Source organism: Pteropus medius, unplaced genomic scaffold, assembly GCF_902729225.1.
Source record: "Pteropus medius unplaced genomic scaffold, Ma_sr-lr_union100, whole genome shotgun sequence".
NCBI classification, from domain to species: Eukaryota; Metazoa; Chordata; class Mammalia; order Chiroptera; family Pteropodidae; genus Pteropus; species Pteropus medius.
Window position 1 is genome coordinate 5,317 of NW_024340701.1, and position 17,026 is coordinate 22,342.

General features: G+C 39.4%; 1 protein-coding gene across 1 annotated transcript; it reads left to right on the forward strand.

Annotated features, from left to right (window-relative positions):
* Window positions 1-11,419: 11,419 nt before the first annotated feature.
* LOC120618921 (olfactory receptor 2A12-like) lies at window positions 11,420-12,367 on the forward strand. Its single transcript, XM_039883018.1, has one exon. It carries the CDS (start codon window positions 11,420-11,422, stop codon window positions 12,365-12,367), a length of 948 nt encoding a protein of 315 aa, XP_039738952.1.
* The last annotated feature ends 4,659 nt before the right edge of the window (window positions 12,368-17,026 follow it).

The window sequence follows — 17,026 nt, forward strand, 5'->3', positions numbered from 1 at the left end:
CTTCAGGTAGGCATTTATTGCTATAAACTTTCCTCTTAGAATTACTTTTGCTGCATCTCATAAATTTTAGTATGCTGTATTTTCATTTTCATTTATCTGTTAATTTTTGTCAATCTCATAGGAATAAAATAGTATTTTAATGTCTTATTTTGTATTTCCTTGATTATTAGTGAAACTGAACATCTTTTCATATATTTATTGGTTATTTGGGTTTTTTGTTCTATGACTTGCCTGTTCATATCCTCTGCTTGCATTTCTGTTAGATTTTGTCTTTACTTATTGATTTGTAGAAGTCCTTTACGTACTTTGGATATTAATTTTTCATTATACACATAGTAAATATCTTCCCCCAGATTGAAGTTTGACTTTCAACTTTCTTTATGGTGTCCTTTTTCATGCATAACCACTTATTTAATGTAATCAAGTCTACGAATTTTTAAAGAAATTCTTTCCTGTTCCTATGATCATAAAATAGTATCCCATATTTATTCACTCAACAAATATTTGTGGAGCATCTATTAAGGTCCAGGCATTGTGCTAGGCCTTGGAGAATCAGTAGAAAACAGCACAGATAAAAATCCCTGTCCTCTTGAAGACTCAGAGAGAGGCAGATAATAAACCAAATAAGTAAGTAAAATACGTAGTATTTTAGATGGTGATCATTGCTATAGGGATACAGGAAACAGTAATGAGGGAGAGATAGGGAGATCCAGCGATAGAGTGGTTGATTTTAAATAGGGTGAAAGACCTCTCTTAGAAGATGACATTTTGTCAAAGATGTAAATGAGATGAGAGAAAGCTATGTTCAAATGCTGGGGAAGGAGCTTGCTAGTTAGAGGGAATAGTAACTGCAGTTTCTTATCTTCTTTGAGAAACGGGGAGGAGCATGGCTAGAGCAAAGTGAGCAAGAAGGAACATAGTAGGGGATGAGGTCCGAGAGGTGAGGAGGGGCCACATCATGTAGGACTTTGTAGGTTATTGCATTGACTTTGTGTTTCTTCCTGATTTCTTTTTGCACTTGATCTCTAGTTTTAAAGCATTATGATCAGAGAATATGGTCGGTATGATTTCAACCCTCTTATATTTGTTGAGGCTATCTCTGTGTCCCCGTATGTGGTCGATTCTTGAGAATGTTCCATGTGCACTAGAGAAGAATGGATAAGCAGCTGTTTTGGGATGGAAGACTTTGTAGATGTCAGTTATGACCAGTTGGACTAATGTGTCATTTAAAGATGTTATTTCCTTATTGATTTCTATTTGAATCATCTATCCATATCTGACAGTGGGGTATTTAGGTGCCCTACTATGATAGTGTTTTGGTCTGTTTCTCCCTTTAGTTCTGTTACTAATTACTTTATATATGTCAGGGGTCCCTGATTGGGAGCATAGATATTAATAAGTGTTATGTCTTCTTGGTGCATGATTCTCTTTCTCATTATGAAGTGTCTTTCTTTACCTTCTTTACTTTGAAGTCTATTTCATCTGACATTAGTACCACTACTCCCGCTTTTCTCTGAATACCATTTGCTTGAGATATCATGTTCCATCCTTTCACTTTGAGTCTATATTTGTCTTTGGAGCTGCGATGTGTCTCCTGGAGGAAGCATATGGTTGGGTTTTGTTTTTTGATCCATTCTCCAACTCTGTGCCTTTTTATTGGTGAGTTCAGTCCATTTACATTTAGGGTGATTATTGAAATATGAGGTCTTCTTATACCCATTTTATCTTTTGCTTTCTGGTAGCTTGGTGTTTCCATTGCTTCCCTGTCCTGTGTTTGTTTTTTATTATTTTAGTTGGCTTTTGTGGATTTTCCCTCTGGTCCTTCTTGTTTTATGTTACATACTTCAGTTCTGAATCTTTGGCATGTGGTTACCATTACGAATGTGAAAAGGATAGTTATGTATATAAAGTCGTGCATTTTCTTCTGCCCATGCTTCATCTCCATTCCCCTTTAAGAATTTAGATTTTTGAATCCCCCCTCTTTTCAGTCATTCTTGTCTCAATTTGTCTCTATGTATGTTGAATGTTCATTACTATCTTGTTATAACAATTCTCTTATTACTTAAGCTTATAATGCCCTGTTCTTAGTAAGGGTTGTACTCCTCTGCTTCTATTTGCCTGATAGTCACTTTACTCTTAATTATGTTTTTGTTTTTTGTTTTTTGTTTTTTGTCATTTTGTTTTCAGTGAACTGACCCCTTTCAGTATTTCCTGTAGTGCAGGCCTTGTAGTGGAGAATTCCCTCAGTTTTTGTATGTCTGGTAAAGTCTTAATTTCTCCTTCATATCTAAGGAGAGATCAGCTGGATACATTATTCTAGGCTGGTAGTTCCTTTCACTTTGTAGTTTAAATATTTGATTCCACTCCTTTCTGGCTTGTAAGGTTTGCGCTGAGAAGTCCAAGGATAATCTAATGGGTTTACCTTTATAAGTTACTATTTTTTTCTCCCTCGCTGCCTTGAGAATTCTATGTCATTGAATTTTGATAACTTTAATACAATGTGTCTTTGTGAAAGCCTTTTTGGGTTGAGATAATTTGATGTTCTTTTGACTTCTTGAATTCCAAGCTCCAGCTCATTCCTTAGATTTGGGAAATTCTCATCTGCTATTTGTCCGAAGATGCTTTCTAGTCCCTGCTTCTTTTCTTTGCCTTTGATAATGCCCATTATTCTTATGTTTCCTCTCCTGATGCTATCAGCTAGTTCTTGAATTTCTCTCTCATTATTTGTCATTCTTTGGTTTCTCTCTTCTTCCTTCCGGTTTATGTCTAGATTTCTGTCTTTTGAAATCACTGATCCTTTCCTCCATTTGGTCGACTCTATTTCTCAAGCTTGCTATTTCATTTTTCAGCTCTTACAATGTATTTTTTTTTTAATCTCCAGAAGATCTATTGTGTTCTTTTTGAGGGTTTCAATCTCCTTACTCTGCTCATCTAGTTGTTTTTTTAATTCCTGAAATTGTTGATATGACTTGTTTTGGAACTCATTAAGTTTTTTCAGAAGCACTGTTAAGGGTGGAAAATTTTCAAGTGAGCCAACTAGCTAAGTCAGCTATAGGGAAGAAATATCTTTAGATACCAGAAGTTGTCCTACTTGCTTGGGTGTGGTTTAGGAGGTGTATTGTATAAGATATGATATGGCCAATGTCTGCTTTTGCAATCCACTTGTTAACCAGGGTGTGGCCCTAGGTGATGTATTGTGCTAATGGCCAACTTCTGCTTCTGTAATCTGCTTGCCTGTTCTAAGCTTTGTAACTGCCTCACTGTCAAACCCCGGGGCTGATCTCCTCTAACCCTGCATGGTAGAGAGTCAGTCCCGGGTCTGCTAATAAAGGCTCATAATTAATCTCAATTGGCTCAGCTAATAAAGGCTCATAATTAATCTCGATTGGGTCCTTGGGTCTTAGAATCATTCGCGCCATAACAGTACCATCCTGGAGTCTCTGTCATTTAAGTTGCATATTTCTGTGTCTGTAAGCTTATTTTCTGGAGATTTTTCTCTTTCTTTCTGAGATGCCTTGTCACCTTGGTTGTTCATGGTGTTTAATGGACTATTTCTCCTATTTCTCCTGGGTGTTAATGGAAGTGTATGCTACTGTTTTTCCAGAAAGAAGGTTTATTATATAAAGGTCTCTCTTGAGCCTGTTGCAAAGAAGGGGCTTTTCTTTTGGTTTCTAGTAGGTGGGGTCTAAGCCTCTTAGATCTCTGCTTTATATAAAGCCTTAAAATGCCTTTTTAAAAAATTTTCTTGCAGACATTTAATCACGCTCGGTACCCTCCATTTCAGTCCCTGTCAGTGTCAGAGACAATATGGGCAGTGTTTGCTCAGATTCCGCTGGGGCTCCGCAATGATCAGTCTCATAGGATATGGAGGCTGCTGCTCAGCCTTGCTTTTGCAGCCAGGGCTTGTAAAGATCATCTGTTGTTTCCCTATGTTTCCATCCTTCTTCTCTGTCTTCAGCCCTGATGATGGGCTCTTCTGCCCAGCAGGGATTGCTCACAGCAGTCCCAGGCAGGGCTGTTCAGGGAAGTTCCCATGCCTTCATCACCCCGCCTCCTCCTGTAGGGAGCTCTGGCTGCGAGAGGCAGCTGCTACATTTCTCCCAGTCCACCACCCGACACCCAGGGTTCTGACTTGTGGTGGCTCTTATGCGCAGATCCCACGCTCAGACGTGCAGCTGTGCAGGTTGATTGATTTGTTGCATTTTAGATGTTAGCTTATTGTTGTTTCTAGGAAAGATTTTGAGATGTTTCTCACTCAGCCATGTTTCCACCAACTTTGATTTCGTCACCAGCAGGATGAACAGAGCCTCTATCATCTACGCCAATTTTTTTCACACTAGCGTGTCTCTTTATAAGTGAGGGGAACCTTTTGCAGAGGCCCCCGGCAGCCTTTCCATAAGTCTGGTTGTTCAAAATCAGGTCACATACTGACAAAACCAACTGGTGGCAAGAGGAATACCACCACTAGCCTTAGACCAATCAGGATTCACACTGCGGTGAAGGAGGAGGTCACTTTACTGAGCACATGCCTATGCTGAGAGTGAACTTGAACAGTATTAGGATTGTGTCAGCAAGGAAGTAGTGGATGTGGGGATTCTACTAGAATGACTGTGCCCTAAGGACAAGGACACAATCAGACTTTTCAGGCATTACTGGACACTGGCTTTGAACTGACACTAATTCCCAGAAGGTTGGGGTTATTAAGAGATTCTTGTTATCATTTTATAGAGGAGAAAACCGAGGCAGAATAACAGCAGGTTTCAAAGAACAGGAAATAAACCTACTCTATCCTGGTTCAAATTCTGGCTCTGCACTTAGAAGAGGTGAACCCTTGGCCAAGTTCCTCACTACACTGGGCCTCAACTTCCTTGCATGAAACACAGTGCTGATTCTACGTCCTTTCTGGATGCTGTTTGCCAGGACCTGGTCCAAGACTTGGTATAGGGTAGATGCTCTGTGGTCACTTCTTAATTATCATCAGAGAGGCTGAGCAACTTGTCCAAGGTATTGTACTGTTGAGTACAAAAAATGGAGGAGGATTTTGACTTGCCCAAAGTAGTTTAGTAAGGAATAAAGGTGTGACTCAAGTTGACAAGTCTAGGCACAGGAGATCTGCAGGTGAAAGGGGAATCAGATGACCCTTTCAGTTCTCTATACTTTACAAGGTGACCAGGTGCCAAACCCCTCTACCATGGACTGGTTATATTCCCCAGAAGTCTGGAATAGGAAATAGATAAGTGTGTGGCTTGTTCCTGCTCTGTCCCTAAAGGCCACTTCCTTGTAGAGTTCTTGTTGACAACATTCAGGGAATTCCATCCTGGCATCCCCAACGGGGATGGTGTCAGGAGGCAGAGGGATGGCCCTCCCCAGCTCCCCTAGGATAGTCTGACGAGGAGGCAGGACCATAAGGCATCAGCAGCTTGGCCCACTGGGAGGAGCTTGGCATGGCTGAGGCTCCCTCTATCCGCGCTCCAGGACCTGAGGAGCAAGGCCTTCAGGAGCCAGGGCTGGCCTGGCCGAGTGCAGACAGCTGCACAATGCAGAGAAGGCAGATGCTTCTGCCTCCAACCTCTCAGAAACATAGGGTTTTTCTGAAGACTAGGTTGCCTGGAATACCGACTCCCTAGACTCACGGGGCTTCCTATTCAGTCTCTTTCCCATGAGAGCAAGTGACAGCCTCTCCGTGACTTATTTCTGCGGATACCCCAGGGGTGCGAAGGTTGCTGGGCTTGAGGCTGTGCACACGATCCAGGCAACTGTCGAGGCTAGAGGTCAGAAGTGGCCAGGTCATCCAGGTCTTATCTGTGTCTATACCCCAGTATCCCTCCATCCCCCTAACCTCCTTCCCCGGGGTTCTTTCCTTGCTCCTTCATAGTTCTATCCTCTCCTATTCTTTCTTTCTTTGTAGACCTCCCTATTTTTTTCATTTATTTATTCAATTAATATTTGTTGATGGTTTTTCTGTGTCAAGCGATGTTCTAGGCTCTAAAAACAGAAGAGAATAATAAGATTCCCTGAGCTTAAGGATCTCCATGAAAGAACAGTCATGGTTTTCCTGGGACAAGCCTTTAAAAATGACAGCCCTTACTATGATCAGGACCCACTGCCTATGTTCTCTAGAGACCTGAGATATTGTAAATTAAGACAGAGAATGCTTGATAGACAGTATCTCAGAAGACCCTTTTTAAAAGCGAAATGATGTCCTCCATCTCCTGGAAATCAAATTCGACTCAGAGGGAGGCTATTATAAAGATTTACTGAGCTCCAGAATGATAATTTCCACGTCTCCTTCCATTAATTTCCTCTGCTTCCAGGGCGATCCCACAGCTTTTTACATCCAAGTGATGGGAGCTGATGGAGGAAAACTTATCATGAGAAATAGTTTGTGGCTACTACATAAGCCTTTTCTTCTAGGAAGATTCTGATCATGTCTTGTCCAGTAGTCATACCTCCTAGACTATGGTATTATAGTATTTCATGCAGATAGGGAAGTTTGCATTCTTTACCTTTCCCACTTAGAGCCTGTTTGCTGGAAGCAGGCAAAGATAATGATTGAACATACAATGCAATATACATATGATATATAATTGAAACTTGAAACCTATATAATTATATTAATTATATAGTATACATATGATATATAATTGAAACTTGAAACCTATATAATTATATTAACCTCAATAAATTAAAAATAAAAGAAGAGTTGGATCTGAAGCCAGAGAGCCTCAGTTCCAATCCCATGTCCACCACAACGACCATATAATTTGGAACTAATCACTTACTCACTCTGTGCCTTAGTTTTTCATCCAAAAAATAGAGGTAATAATACTTAACTGAGGATGAGATAAAGTTAGTGTGATGTTGCCTTGCACACAGAAATTGCTCATTAAATATTAGCTATTATTATTATTATTATTATTATTATTATTGAAATGGAGGTTATAAACTCACACATATATTCATACTTTATTACAAATATCCCAACTGAATTAGCTGGAACTAACAGAAGAGGAAAAAGTTTTTCCTGAATAGTAGATTTCAGGCTTTATATCAGAACCCTCTGGGATACTAGGATTATAACTTACCAGTAAGCACAGGCAGCTGTGAGAAATAGCGAAAGCATCTAATCAAGGTTTGGGAGTAGGAGATGGTGGTGATACCTGGAATTGAGTCATAACACGGGAATAAGGATTGGACATGCAACAGAGTATGTGTGGGCAGCAGGGATACAGCTGGTGGTACTCTTTCGTACTGAAGAGCTAGGCAAGGGCCTGAAGGTGTGACAGTGATAGAAACTGAGCCTATTTGTTTGGTGATTATGCTTGTATGGGTAGACATGGGATGGGAGAGAGAGTGGGTGCTGAGGCTGAAGAAGTCTGCAGGGGGCAGATCATTTAGAAAGGGCTCTGTGTATCTGTCTAGGCATTGGGAACTCTTAAAGAGTTTTAAGCAGGGGACAGACAGAAGCAGTGTTGTATTTTGAACAACCACTTAAGGTAGTTCCTATGGATAATGAATTGAGAGAAGAGACCAGAGGCCAGGAGATCCGGGCGGTATTGATGTATGAATACAGATGAGAAATGATGGGCTTCTGATCCAGGGCAAATGAAGGGGTGGCTCTGAGGGATATGTGTGTGGTCAACTGGTCAGGTGAGGCGGGCGGGGCAGACTTAGTGAAGACTGAGAATGGCTTGAAATGTCCATTGAGTCTCTACTCTCACCAAAGGTAACCTCCATATGAACCTACCACAATGTTTGTATCCATTATGCTATCGATCGAAACTTGTGTATTTCCTCATTCGAGGCTATTTTGACTAGTGTTTTGAACATTTTTGTGCATGTCTTTTCTTGAACATATGTATGTATATATAAATATGTGGGGATTAGTTTAGGAAGAAAATTGCTGGGTAATATGGTATGCATATGTTCACTTTTAGGAGATACCACCAAACATTTTCCAGAGGGAATGTACAAATTGACTCTTCCATCAGCAGTATAAGGAAGTTCTGGTTACTCTAACCAACATTAGGTGTGTTTTTTTTTTTTTTCATTTAACTCTTCTGGTGGGTGTGTAATTATGTTACATTGAGGTCTTAGTTTGCAATTCCTGGATGACTAATGATTTCGATCACCATTTCACTTGAATAATGGCTATTTATGTAGTCTTACTCTTGAATACCCGTTGGTTGTTAATGTGTAGGAGTTTTTATTATAAATATAAACATTTTTAATTCGTCATTTTATTATAACATGTTTCATGTTTTTTCTCTATGATTTGTTCTTTTTGTGTCTGGTTTCAGAAATCTCAGTGCACTGCAAGGTGATGTAGATATTTTTCTGTGTTTGTGTCTAAAATGTATTGTTTTACCTTTACCATTTAAGTCTACAATACATCTGAAATTGCTTTTTGTGTACCATGTGAGGTAGGATTCGAAGTTTGTTTCTGTGTGAATGTCCATGTAATCCAGCAGAATTTATTAAAAAGGCCATCCTTTCCTGTTTGCATTACAGGATCAACTTTGTCATAAATATGGTGACTGTACATTCATGGGTCGGTTCTGGACTTTATTCTGCTTGATCGATCTATTTGTTTGTTTTTCTGCCACTTTCATGCTCACTACATATTATGGCTTTATAGTAAGTCTTAGTTTCTGGTAAGCTTTGTATTTTTCTTCAAGATTCTTGCAGTTTTCCATATAAAGTTTATAACCAGGTGGTCAATTTGTGTAGGAAAGAAAAGACTATTGGGGTTTTGACTGGGATTGCTTTGAACCTTAAATCAAATTTCCATCTTTATAATGTTGAATTGTCCAACCTATGAACATGGCATATTCTGCTATTTACTTAGGTCTTTCTAATTTCTCTAAATCATGTTTTCCTGCACACATTTCATTAGATCTATTACTACATATTTGGTTTTTAAAAATCTTCTTATATATCATTTTCTGGTTGCTAGTATAGATAAATCCATTGGATTTTTGTATGTTTGCATGTTAATTTCAGTTTGTCTTTGAGTTCTTTTAGATTTTCTACCTATGCAATTATGTGGTCTGCAGAAAATGACAATTATTTCTTCCTTTCCAATCCTTTGGTCTTTCATTTCTTTTCCTTGACTTATTTCACTAGCTAGGACCGCCAGTACAACAGTTACTGGAAATGGTTATGGTGAACATTTTGTTTCACTTCTAATGCTGGGGAGTAAGCTATCACTACTTCACCATTCAGTATGACATTTGCTGTGGGTTACTTCTTTTATTGGAGATATTATTTATCACATTAAGAAGGAACCCTTCTATTCCTAGTTTGTGAAGGGGTTCATTTCTAGTCTTAACTGACTGTAGACATTTACCAAATGCTTTTTCTGTATCTATTGATTATATACTTTTTTCCTTCCTCCTTCCATTAACAAGATGAGTTACATCGTTAGTTTATCAAATGCCAAATCAGACTTGAATTCTTGTACTAAACACAGTTCGATTGTTGATATATTTTCCTTTTAATGTTGCTGAATTCAATTGGCTAATATACTGTTCAGGAGTTTGCCACAATGCTCGTGAGAGGGGTTTGTTTCTAAGTTTTCCTGCTTGTAATGTCTTTGTTATTTTTTGATATTTAGTTCATGCAGGTCTCATAAAATGATTTGGGGGAAATTTAACTCTTTTTCTATGCCTTGGAAGAGTTTGTTATGATTGCTATTATTCTTCTCTTAAATGTGGAAAGAATCCACCAGTAAAGCTATCTAGGCCTGGAGTTTTCTTTCTAGGAAAGTTTTAAATAATAGATTTATTTTTTTTTTGAAAGACAGTGCACTCTTTTGACTTTTGTTTTTTCTTGTGTCAGTTTTGGTAATTTGTGTTTTTTGAGATATTTGTTCATTTCATTAATTGTCATGTGCGTTGGTATGAAAGTGTTTGTAATTTTTAAAATTATCTTTTAAATGACTATAGGAACTGTAGTAATGTTCTTCTTTCATTCCTGATGTTGGTAATTTGTGCTTTATTTCTTTTTCTTTATCAATCTTTCTAAGGACTTATATATTAATTATTTGAAAGAATGAATTTTTGGCTTTGTTGATTTTTCTCCATTGTAAGTTGGATTATCATTTACTTGTTTTCTGCTCTTTACTATTTCATTCATACAACTTTTTTTTGGATTTGATTTGTAGCTTCTTGAGATGGAAGGTTAGCTAATTAATTTTTAGCCTATCTTCTATTCTAATACATACATTTAAATCATGAAGGAAGAAATAAATTCCCCAACAAGCACTGATAAAGTTTTATTTCCATCATCATTTAGTACACTATATGCTAATTTTCATTTGAGTTTTTTTGGATCCAATACATTATTTAGCAGTATATGTTAATTTAAAAGGGATTGGGTACTTCCTTAAGATATATATTTTGAAATTGATTTCTAGCCAGTTTTATGATAATCTGAGAATATATTCTAAACTATTTTTATTCTTTAGTTTTTTTTTTGAGCTTACATGTATAATGCAGCATATACTTAATTTTGAAAATTGTTTTATGAAGCTACAACATGTTTCCTTTTTAGTGGTATATTTTCTTCCATTCTTTCTTCCTAGTGTGTCTTTGTCCGTATATTAAGGTACATTTCTTTTTTCTTCCAAGCTTTACTAGAGACATAACTGGTATAAGATTGTGTAAGTTTAAGGGGATATATTTATATGTTGCAAAATGATTAAGGTTTGTTTCTTGCATACATTATGTACAGATTTTTTTAAAGCAGTTTGAAAATATGCTATTTATTAAAATATTTAGCCATTTGCATTTAAAGTAATTATCTACATACTAAAGTTCATATTTACCATCTTTTCACTTATTTTCTATTTGACCTACCTGTTTTCTGTTTGAAGTAACATCATGCTGCTATCACTACACAGTGCCCGGCTAGCACCCTCTATTGCCAAAGCCTCACATTGTCAATTGACAAGAGTAATATTCATAGGATGAGGAGAGGCTTCCAGCACATTCAGACACATGGTCTCTAAGGCAGATGGGAACTTCATCTCTAAAGGTTTGGGGACTAGAACAGATATGGTGTAAATTGATGGTTGCTAGATACTTGAGTGACCAGTTTGTCCACTGAGCGATGTGGAGAAAGACTAGGGAGATTGTATATGATTAGTTTAATGTTATCGTTTTAAGGCATTGTGTTAGATGCTTCATATACATTGCCTCTACTCCTTACGAAAACTGTGAAAGATGAGTGTTATTAGCCACATTTTACAGATGAGGAGACTGAGGCTGAGAGGTTAAATAACTTGTTCAAGACAGCAAATGAGTAGTGGGGCCAGAATTAAAACCCTAGCCTATCAGCCTCCAGGGCCGACATTCTTGCTAGACGACTGTACTTTACATGATACTTAAATGAGTATGATTCTCTTACAGGCCCCACCATGTGGATGTCTCCAAGGCAGAACCAAAGCTGGGTTTCCGAATTTATCCTGCTTGGCTTCTCCAGTGACCCCTTGTCCAAAAGGATCCTCTTCATTGCCTTCCTTCTCCTCTACCTGAGCTCAGTTCTGGGCAATGGGCTGATTGTCACCCTGATCTACCTGAACATGCATCTTCATACTCCCATGTACTTCTTCCTCTGTATCCTCTCCCTTTTGGACATGAGCTACATCACTACCACCATGCCCCAGATGTTGGTACATCTTCTTGCTCATTCTCAGACTATCTCCTTTGCTGGCTGTTGGCTACAGATGTATATGTTTAGTGCCCTGGGCTTGACCGAGTGCATTTTATTTGTAGTCATGGCTTATGACCGATACATAGCCATCTGTCACCCACTGCATTATACTGTCATCCTCAGCTGGGGCCTGTGTGCACGCCTGGCAGCTGGGGCCGAGGCCTGTGGTTTCTTCTTCTCTCTGATCCATACTTTCTTCACCATGAGGCTGCCATACTGTGGGCCCAACGTGGTCAACCACTACTTATGTGAAGGCCCCTCGGTACGAAGCTTGGCTTGCATGGATACCCATCTCATTGAGATGGTGGACCAGGTTATCAGTGTGCTCATAGTTGTTGTCCCACTTTCCCTCATTTTTGCCTCTTACATCCGCATTGGCCAGGCCATTCTCAAGATCAAGTCCACACAAGGCCGCTGCAAGGCTTTCTCCACCTGTGCTTCCCACCTGACTGTGGTCACACTCTTCTATACTCCAGCCTCGTACATCTACATGAGGCCCAACTCCAGCTCTTCCCCTGAGCAAAACAAGCATATCACACTCTTTTACAATGTCTTCAACGTCCTGCTCAACCCTTTGGTCTATAGTCTGAGGAACAAGGACATCAAAGTGGCTTTTCTCAAAGTGATGGGGCATGGTCGCATGTACTCATGAACTGGGATCCAGGAGGGGCCTCGGATAGATTGTCCAATGCTGAAAAAAGGAATAACACCTACAGTGTACACAACCAACATTGTTCATTTGCACCAACATAGTGTTTGGTCACAGGAACAAATGTGTCACATAAAACCAATGTGGCTGTCTTGGTCAGCTTGCTACACTGTGGTGCAGTGGATTACAGCACCAAGAATTCTTTTACTGTTCATGTTCCATGTCATTGATAGGTGTCCTGTGTCCTTCTGCCATTGGATTCTTGGGTTCAACCTGAAGGAAGAGTCCCTATGTGAAATATGCCATGCTTAGGACACAGGGAAAAGAATAATGGCTGACATACATGATGACTCTGTAGGGAGATAAAGCTCCCCAAATTCAAAAGAGTGCATGGTTTATCTCGGGAGGCCTGCTTGCATAAAAAGGAAAAAGCTGGTTCTGTGGAATTCCAGGAAGAAGAAGATTAAGTATAGATAAAGGGAGTGTCAAAGGGAGTGTCAAAAGAAGTGCCAATTGTACCTTGATCTTCAGGATGTTACTTTAATCATGTTATCTTGGGAGACCAAAAGGAACAGATTATGTATAAAAAGAAGGATAAGAAATAAACTCGGAGAGACAGTTGTGAGATCTGTTCTCCCTCCTGCACCCTGTCTGTCTTCTCTTTTTTCTCAGTCCCCGCTCCCCCATTCAGGTACCCGGTTTGACTTGGTCGGCTGGCTTCCGACATGACTCTTAAATTTTTGCTCAGACGTGACACACATCTCTTTGCTCACATCTTATTGGCCAAAGCAAGTCACATGGTCAAGCCTAATGGTAAAAGAGGAGGAAGTATCATTTATCCCCAGAGAAAAGTAATGCAAGTCACGTGGCAATGGTTATGGATATATAATCCCTCTACAGCAAGAGCAGTAAATAATGAAGTTGATAATGTAATCTAACATAATGGCACTGGAACCAATAGAATACATGAAACCCACATGAAACATGGTAACTGTAAGTGATGTAGAACAGGAACACAGTAGAAGAGTAAGGTGAAGTAGGCATGCGGTGTTACATGTAAACAATAAATATCTGTAGACAACATTGAAAATAAGCCAATGGTATATGGAAGCAATGCCGCTCATGACCTGATGTGGTGCATGGAACCAATACAGCTCAAGGAGCTAACACAGTGTACTCTGCATTGTGTTGTGGAAGGACACGGAACCTAACATTAAGGACCTGGGTTCTAGCACATGCTTGCCAACTTGTTTTGTGACTTTGGACAGTTTACTTCCTTTATCTAGGTCTTACTTTCTTCATTTATAAAATGAGCACTTTAAATTTAATGGTCTCTCTCTCTAAAATTCCATACCCTGGTAGGTGGAGTGCATGAAATTGCAATAAACTTGTAAATCCTCTGTAAACCATTAGATGAATAAATAAACCACAGAAAAATAAGAGTTGCTCTTGTGTGTTAACCATCTGTAAACCATATGGGCAGCACATATAGCAGTGACTTATTATTTTAATAAATCTAAATGACATATGGATTTCTCTAAGAATCCTGGCACAGAGCCTCAGAGTTAGCATAGACATGCGGGTCTCTTCCAGGCTCCAGTGGACCTGGGTCTCTGGGATAAGTCAATTTAGTTTCAGCATTTCTTATGCATACATTATGGCCCAGCCAGTATCAGGCCCCATGGAAACCAAGAGAGATATGTGGAGAAATTTACAGTCATGAAACTGTAATCCAGAATCCAGTGACCTGTGGTGACCGACGACCTCACAGCACTGAAGTTCCCTCAGTGGGTGTCAGATGCAGAAGATCAGCTTATATCTCACCCCACTCCTGCCCACCACTGCACACCTTAGCACTTTGTAAGCCCTCTGGAGGTTGGAGTCCGGGAGAGCGGAAGGGAAAACCCAAGAAGATAAAATTATTTCTCCACCAGTGGTATAATAGCCTAAAATAGAAATTAAGTTTAATTATTGAAAAACCAAGCTGCAAAATTCTGAGGAAATAAACAGAGTTAAATGATAGAGAAAAGTGGAAGAGGGAAATCTACTTATTGAGAGCTGACAGGTAGACCCTTGTGAGAGAAGAAGATTTAGCAGATGCCTGAGGATGAGAAGGAATCACCCGTTCAAATAGTCAGGAGAAGGGCATTTCAGGAAAGGGGACAGCAGGCACAAAGGCCCCAAGTCAAAAGAGGATTCCATTGTCCATGGATCTGGAAGAAGGGTCATGTGGTCATAATAAGGGCCCCATAAGAAGAGCCCTATTAGAAAATTCACTCTAGATGGGAATGCTTGGGTTCTTCTTATGGGAGTGGTGCAGTTTTATGGGTGACAGACTCCACTGTGGGTGTGACTTGAGGAGAATGGAAAGGAGATGGGAGCAAAGGTCATTGGGGATGAGAACGTCCGGGACTCACAGTCCCAGAGTGAGAGTAAAGAATCACTCTTTAAAGAGCTGCAGAGGATGTGGTGTTCTCAGGGAGAATTCCAGGTTAAGGATTTTAGGAGGAGAAGTTGCTGATTGTGGTGCTGAAGCTGACAAAGAAGGAGAACTAGGGAAAGAACTGGAGAACTCTATGCTTGTAATTTATATATGTTTATTGTACATAATCATTCTCTTATTTCTTATCACCATTTAAAAGGTATTCAATATATATTTGATGCTAACATTATAATATTGTTTTCAGGTAACAGACTATTCAGTGAGATTGTGTTTGAATTTGAGGAGTAATTAATATAGTCTATGATCTCCTTCACTTATAAGGAGAGATGTATATTATTAGGTAAAAATATCGAGTTTTGTTTGTTGTAAAGGAGTTTGAATGTTCATAGAGGGATACATATGGAAGCTGATTAGCTGAAAGTCTGGACTCTAACGTTTACCATTTATTACCTCTCGATTCCAAATGCAGCTTTCAATTTATACTATCTAATAAACAGCAAAATTCCCTGAAATATTTCTCTTTTAAAATAAGCATGATGCTAAACTTTCTTAGAAGGCCTGGAGGGACACTGCAGGAAGAATGAGGTTCCCTGCATTTTCCAGCCAGAGCCGCTTGCAAGCCAGAAGTCACAATGACTTGGAGTCTCAGTCTGGCTGCCCTCTATTTGTGGAAATCTGAGCTCCACACTGCCTGATTCCCTCTAGAAGCCCTGGCGTGTTCTTCACGCAGCCACCTTGTGCACTTGCATCAAGCCTCTACCAGCATGCGTACAGCACCTGTAGTTTTCAGGGTCACAGAATGAGAAGTTATTCAATCTGCAAACACATGCACTATGGAGGCTTTCTGTCCCATTAGCACCCAGCATCTAATTGTATGTTCACACCACTGTTTGCAAATTGCCGGCTCCCTTAACTATACTCTGGAAGATGGCCTATACTGCGCAACTCCAGAGGAACTCTGCTTTGCCAAACCAGTGAAATCTTCTACCTTTCACGTGAAACAAAATTCCTCCAATGAATTCTGAATCCCTCCCAGGTCTGTCCTAATTTGACTTCTATCTCTTGGCCCTCGGATACTACATAGTGTTTCCTTATGTCTTATAGTTACTCTCGTCATAGTTAATATTTCTTTATATTAAATCTCCCCTGTTTAACTTATCGAGTAGTTTCTATCTCCTTATTGGACAAAAACGTTATAGTCTCTCTAACCCTTCAAAGTAAGTATTATTATCTCCATTTTACCAAATAAAAACTGAGACTCAGAAAACTCATATTCAGGGTGCTTAGGGAGTCATATCCTAAGCCCACAATTAGTAAACGAAGGGGCTGAGATTTTAACTCTGCTCTGTTTTTCCATCTCTTGTTGCTACCGCCCAAAATTTTCAACCTTTAGGCTTCCATCTATGTCTTATGTTCCTTCCATAATGAGCATCATCTCCTCTTCATAGAGGTTTCTCTCTGAAATTCTGTTTCCTAAAAATAAGGCATATCCCAAATCTTCCCTTTGTCCTCCATCTCCTACCATTGTACTACTATCTTGATGTAGTCTGGATACATGATCAACTCTTATAATGTTTCTACTACCCTTACCTTTGCCTTGTGACTTGGGGACCAGGTACATCCTGCTGATCGTTCTGTATGGCTCCTGACAGCTCTCTCTCCCAATACCTCAGCATCTCTCCTAAACACCCTTCCTTATTAAATTCCAAAGCTTGTTCAGTAAATGTCCTATAACCAGCTGCAAAATGTGAAGTCAAATATTATCCTTCCTTATACAAGTTATAATCATCACAATGCCACCAATACCACAATCATCATTAATTCCTTATTGAGTTCACAGCACTTCTCTGACATCTGGTTGCATTGAATGTGTATCACCTCTACCTGAACCATCACTTTTATTGATAGCTCTTAGTTAATGAAGGCTCAACAATTCTGATGCTAAAGAGGCTCAACATTAATCAGAAAGAGGCTTAATAGTTTGAATAAAACACAAGTGCTTTCTTAGAACTCTATCTACTGTTCGGCCTCTTGATGTTTGAGGATAGCCCAGCTGCAGAAGCCATCAAAAATTACCAGACAGGTACCCACCTTCACGTCTCCCCAAATAGAAGTCAATAATTTTTACCTGTCCATCAGATTATGGGAGGGAATGCGGTAGAAACGACACAGAACATGTAGTTTTAGGTCTGGTTGTGGCCTTTTGTGCTCCAGTGGCC

Coding starts and splice junctions, on each gene's coding strand:
- LOC120618921 (XM_039883018.1), top strand. CDS start 11,420: ATGTGGATGTCTCCAAGGCAGAACCAAAGCTGGGTTTCCGAATTTATC.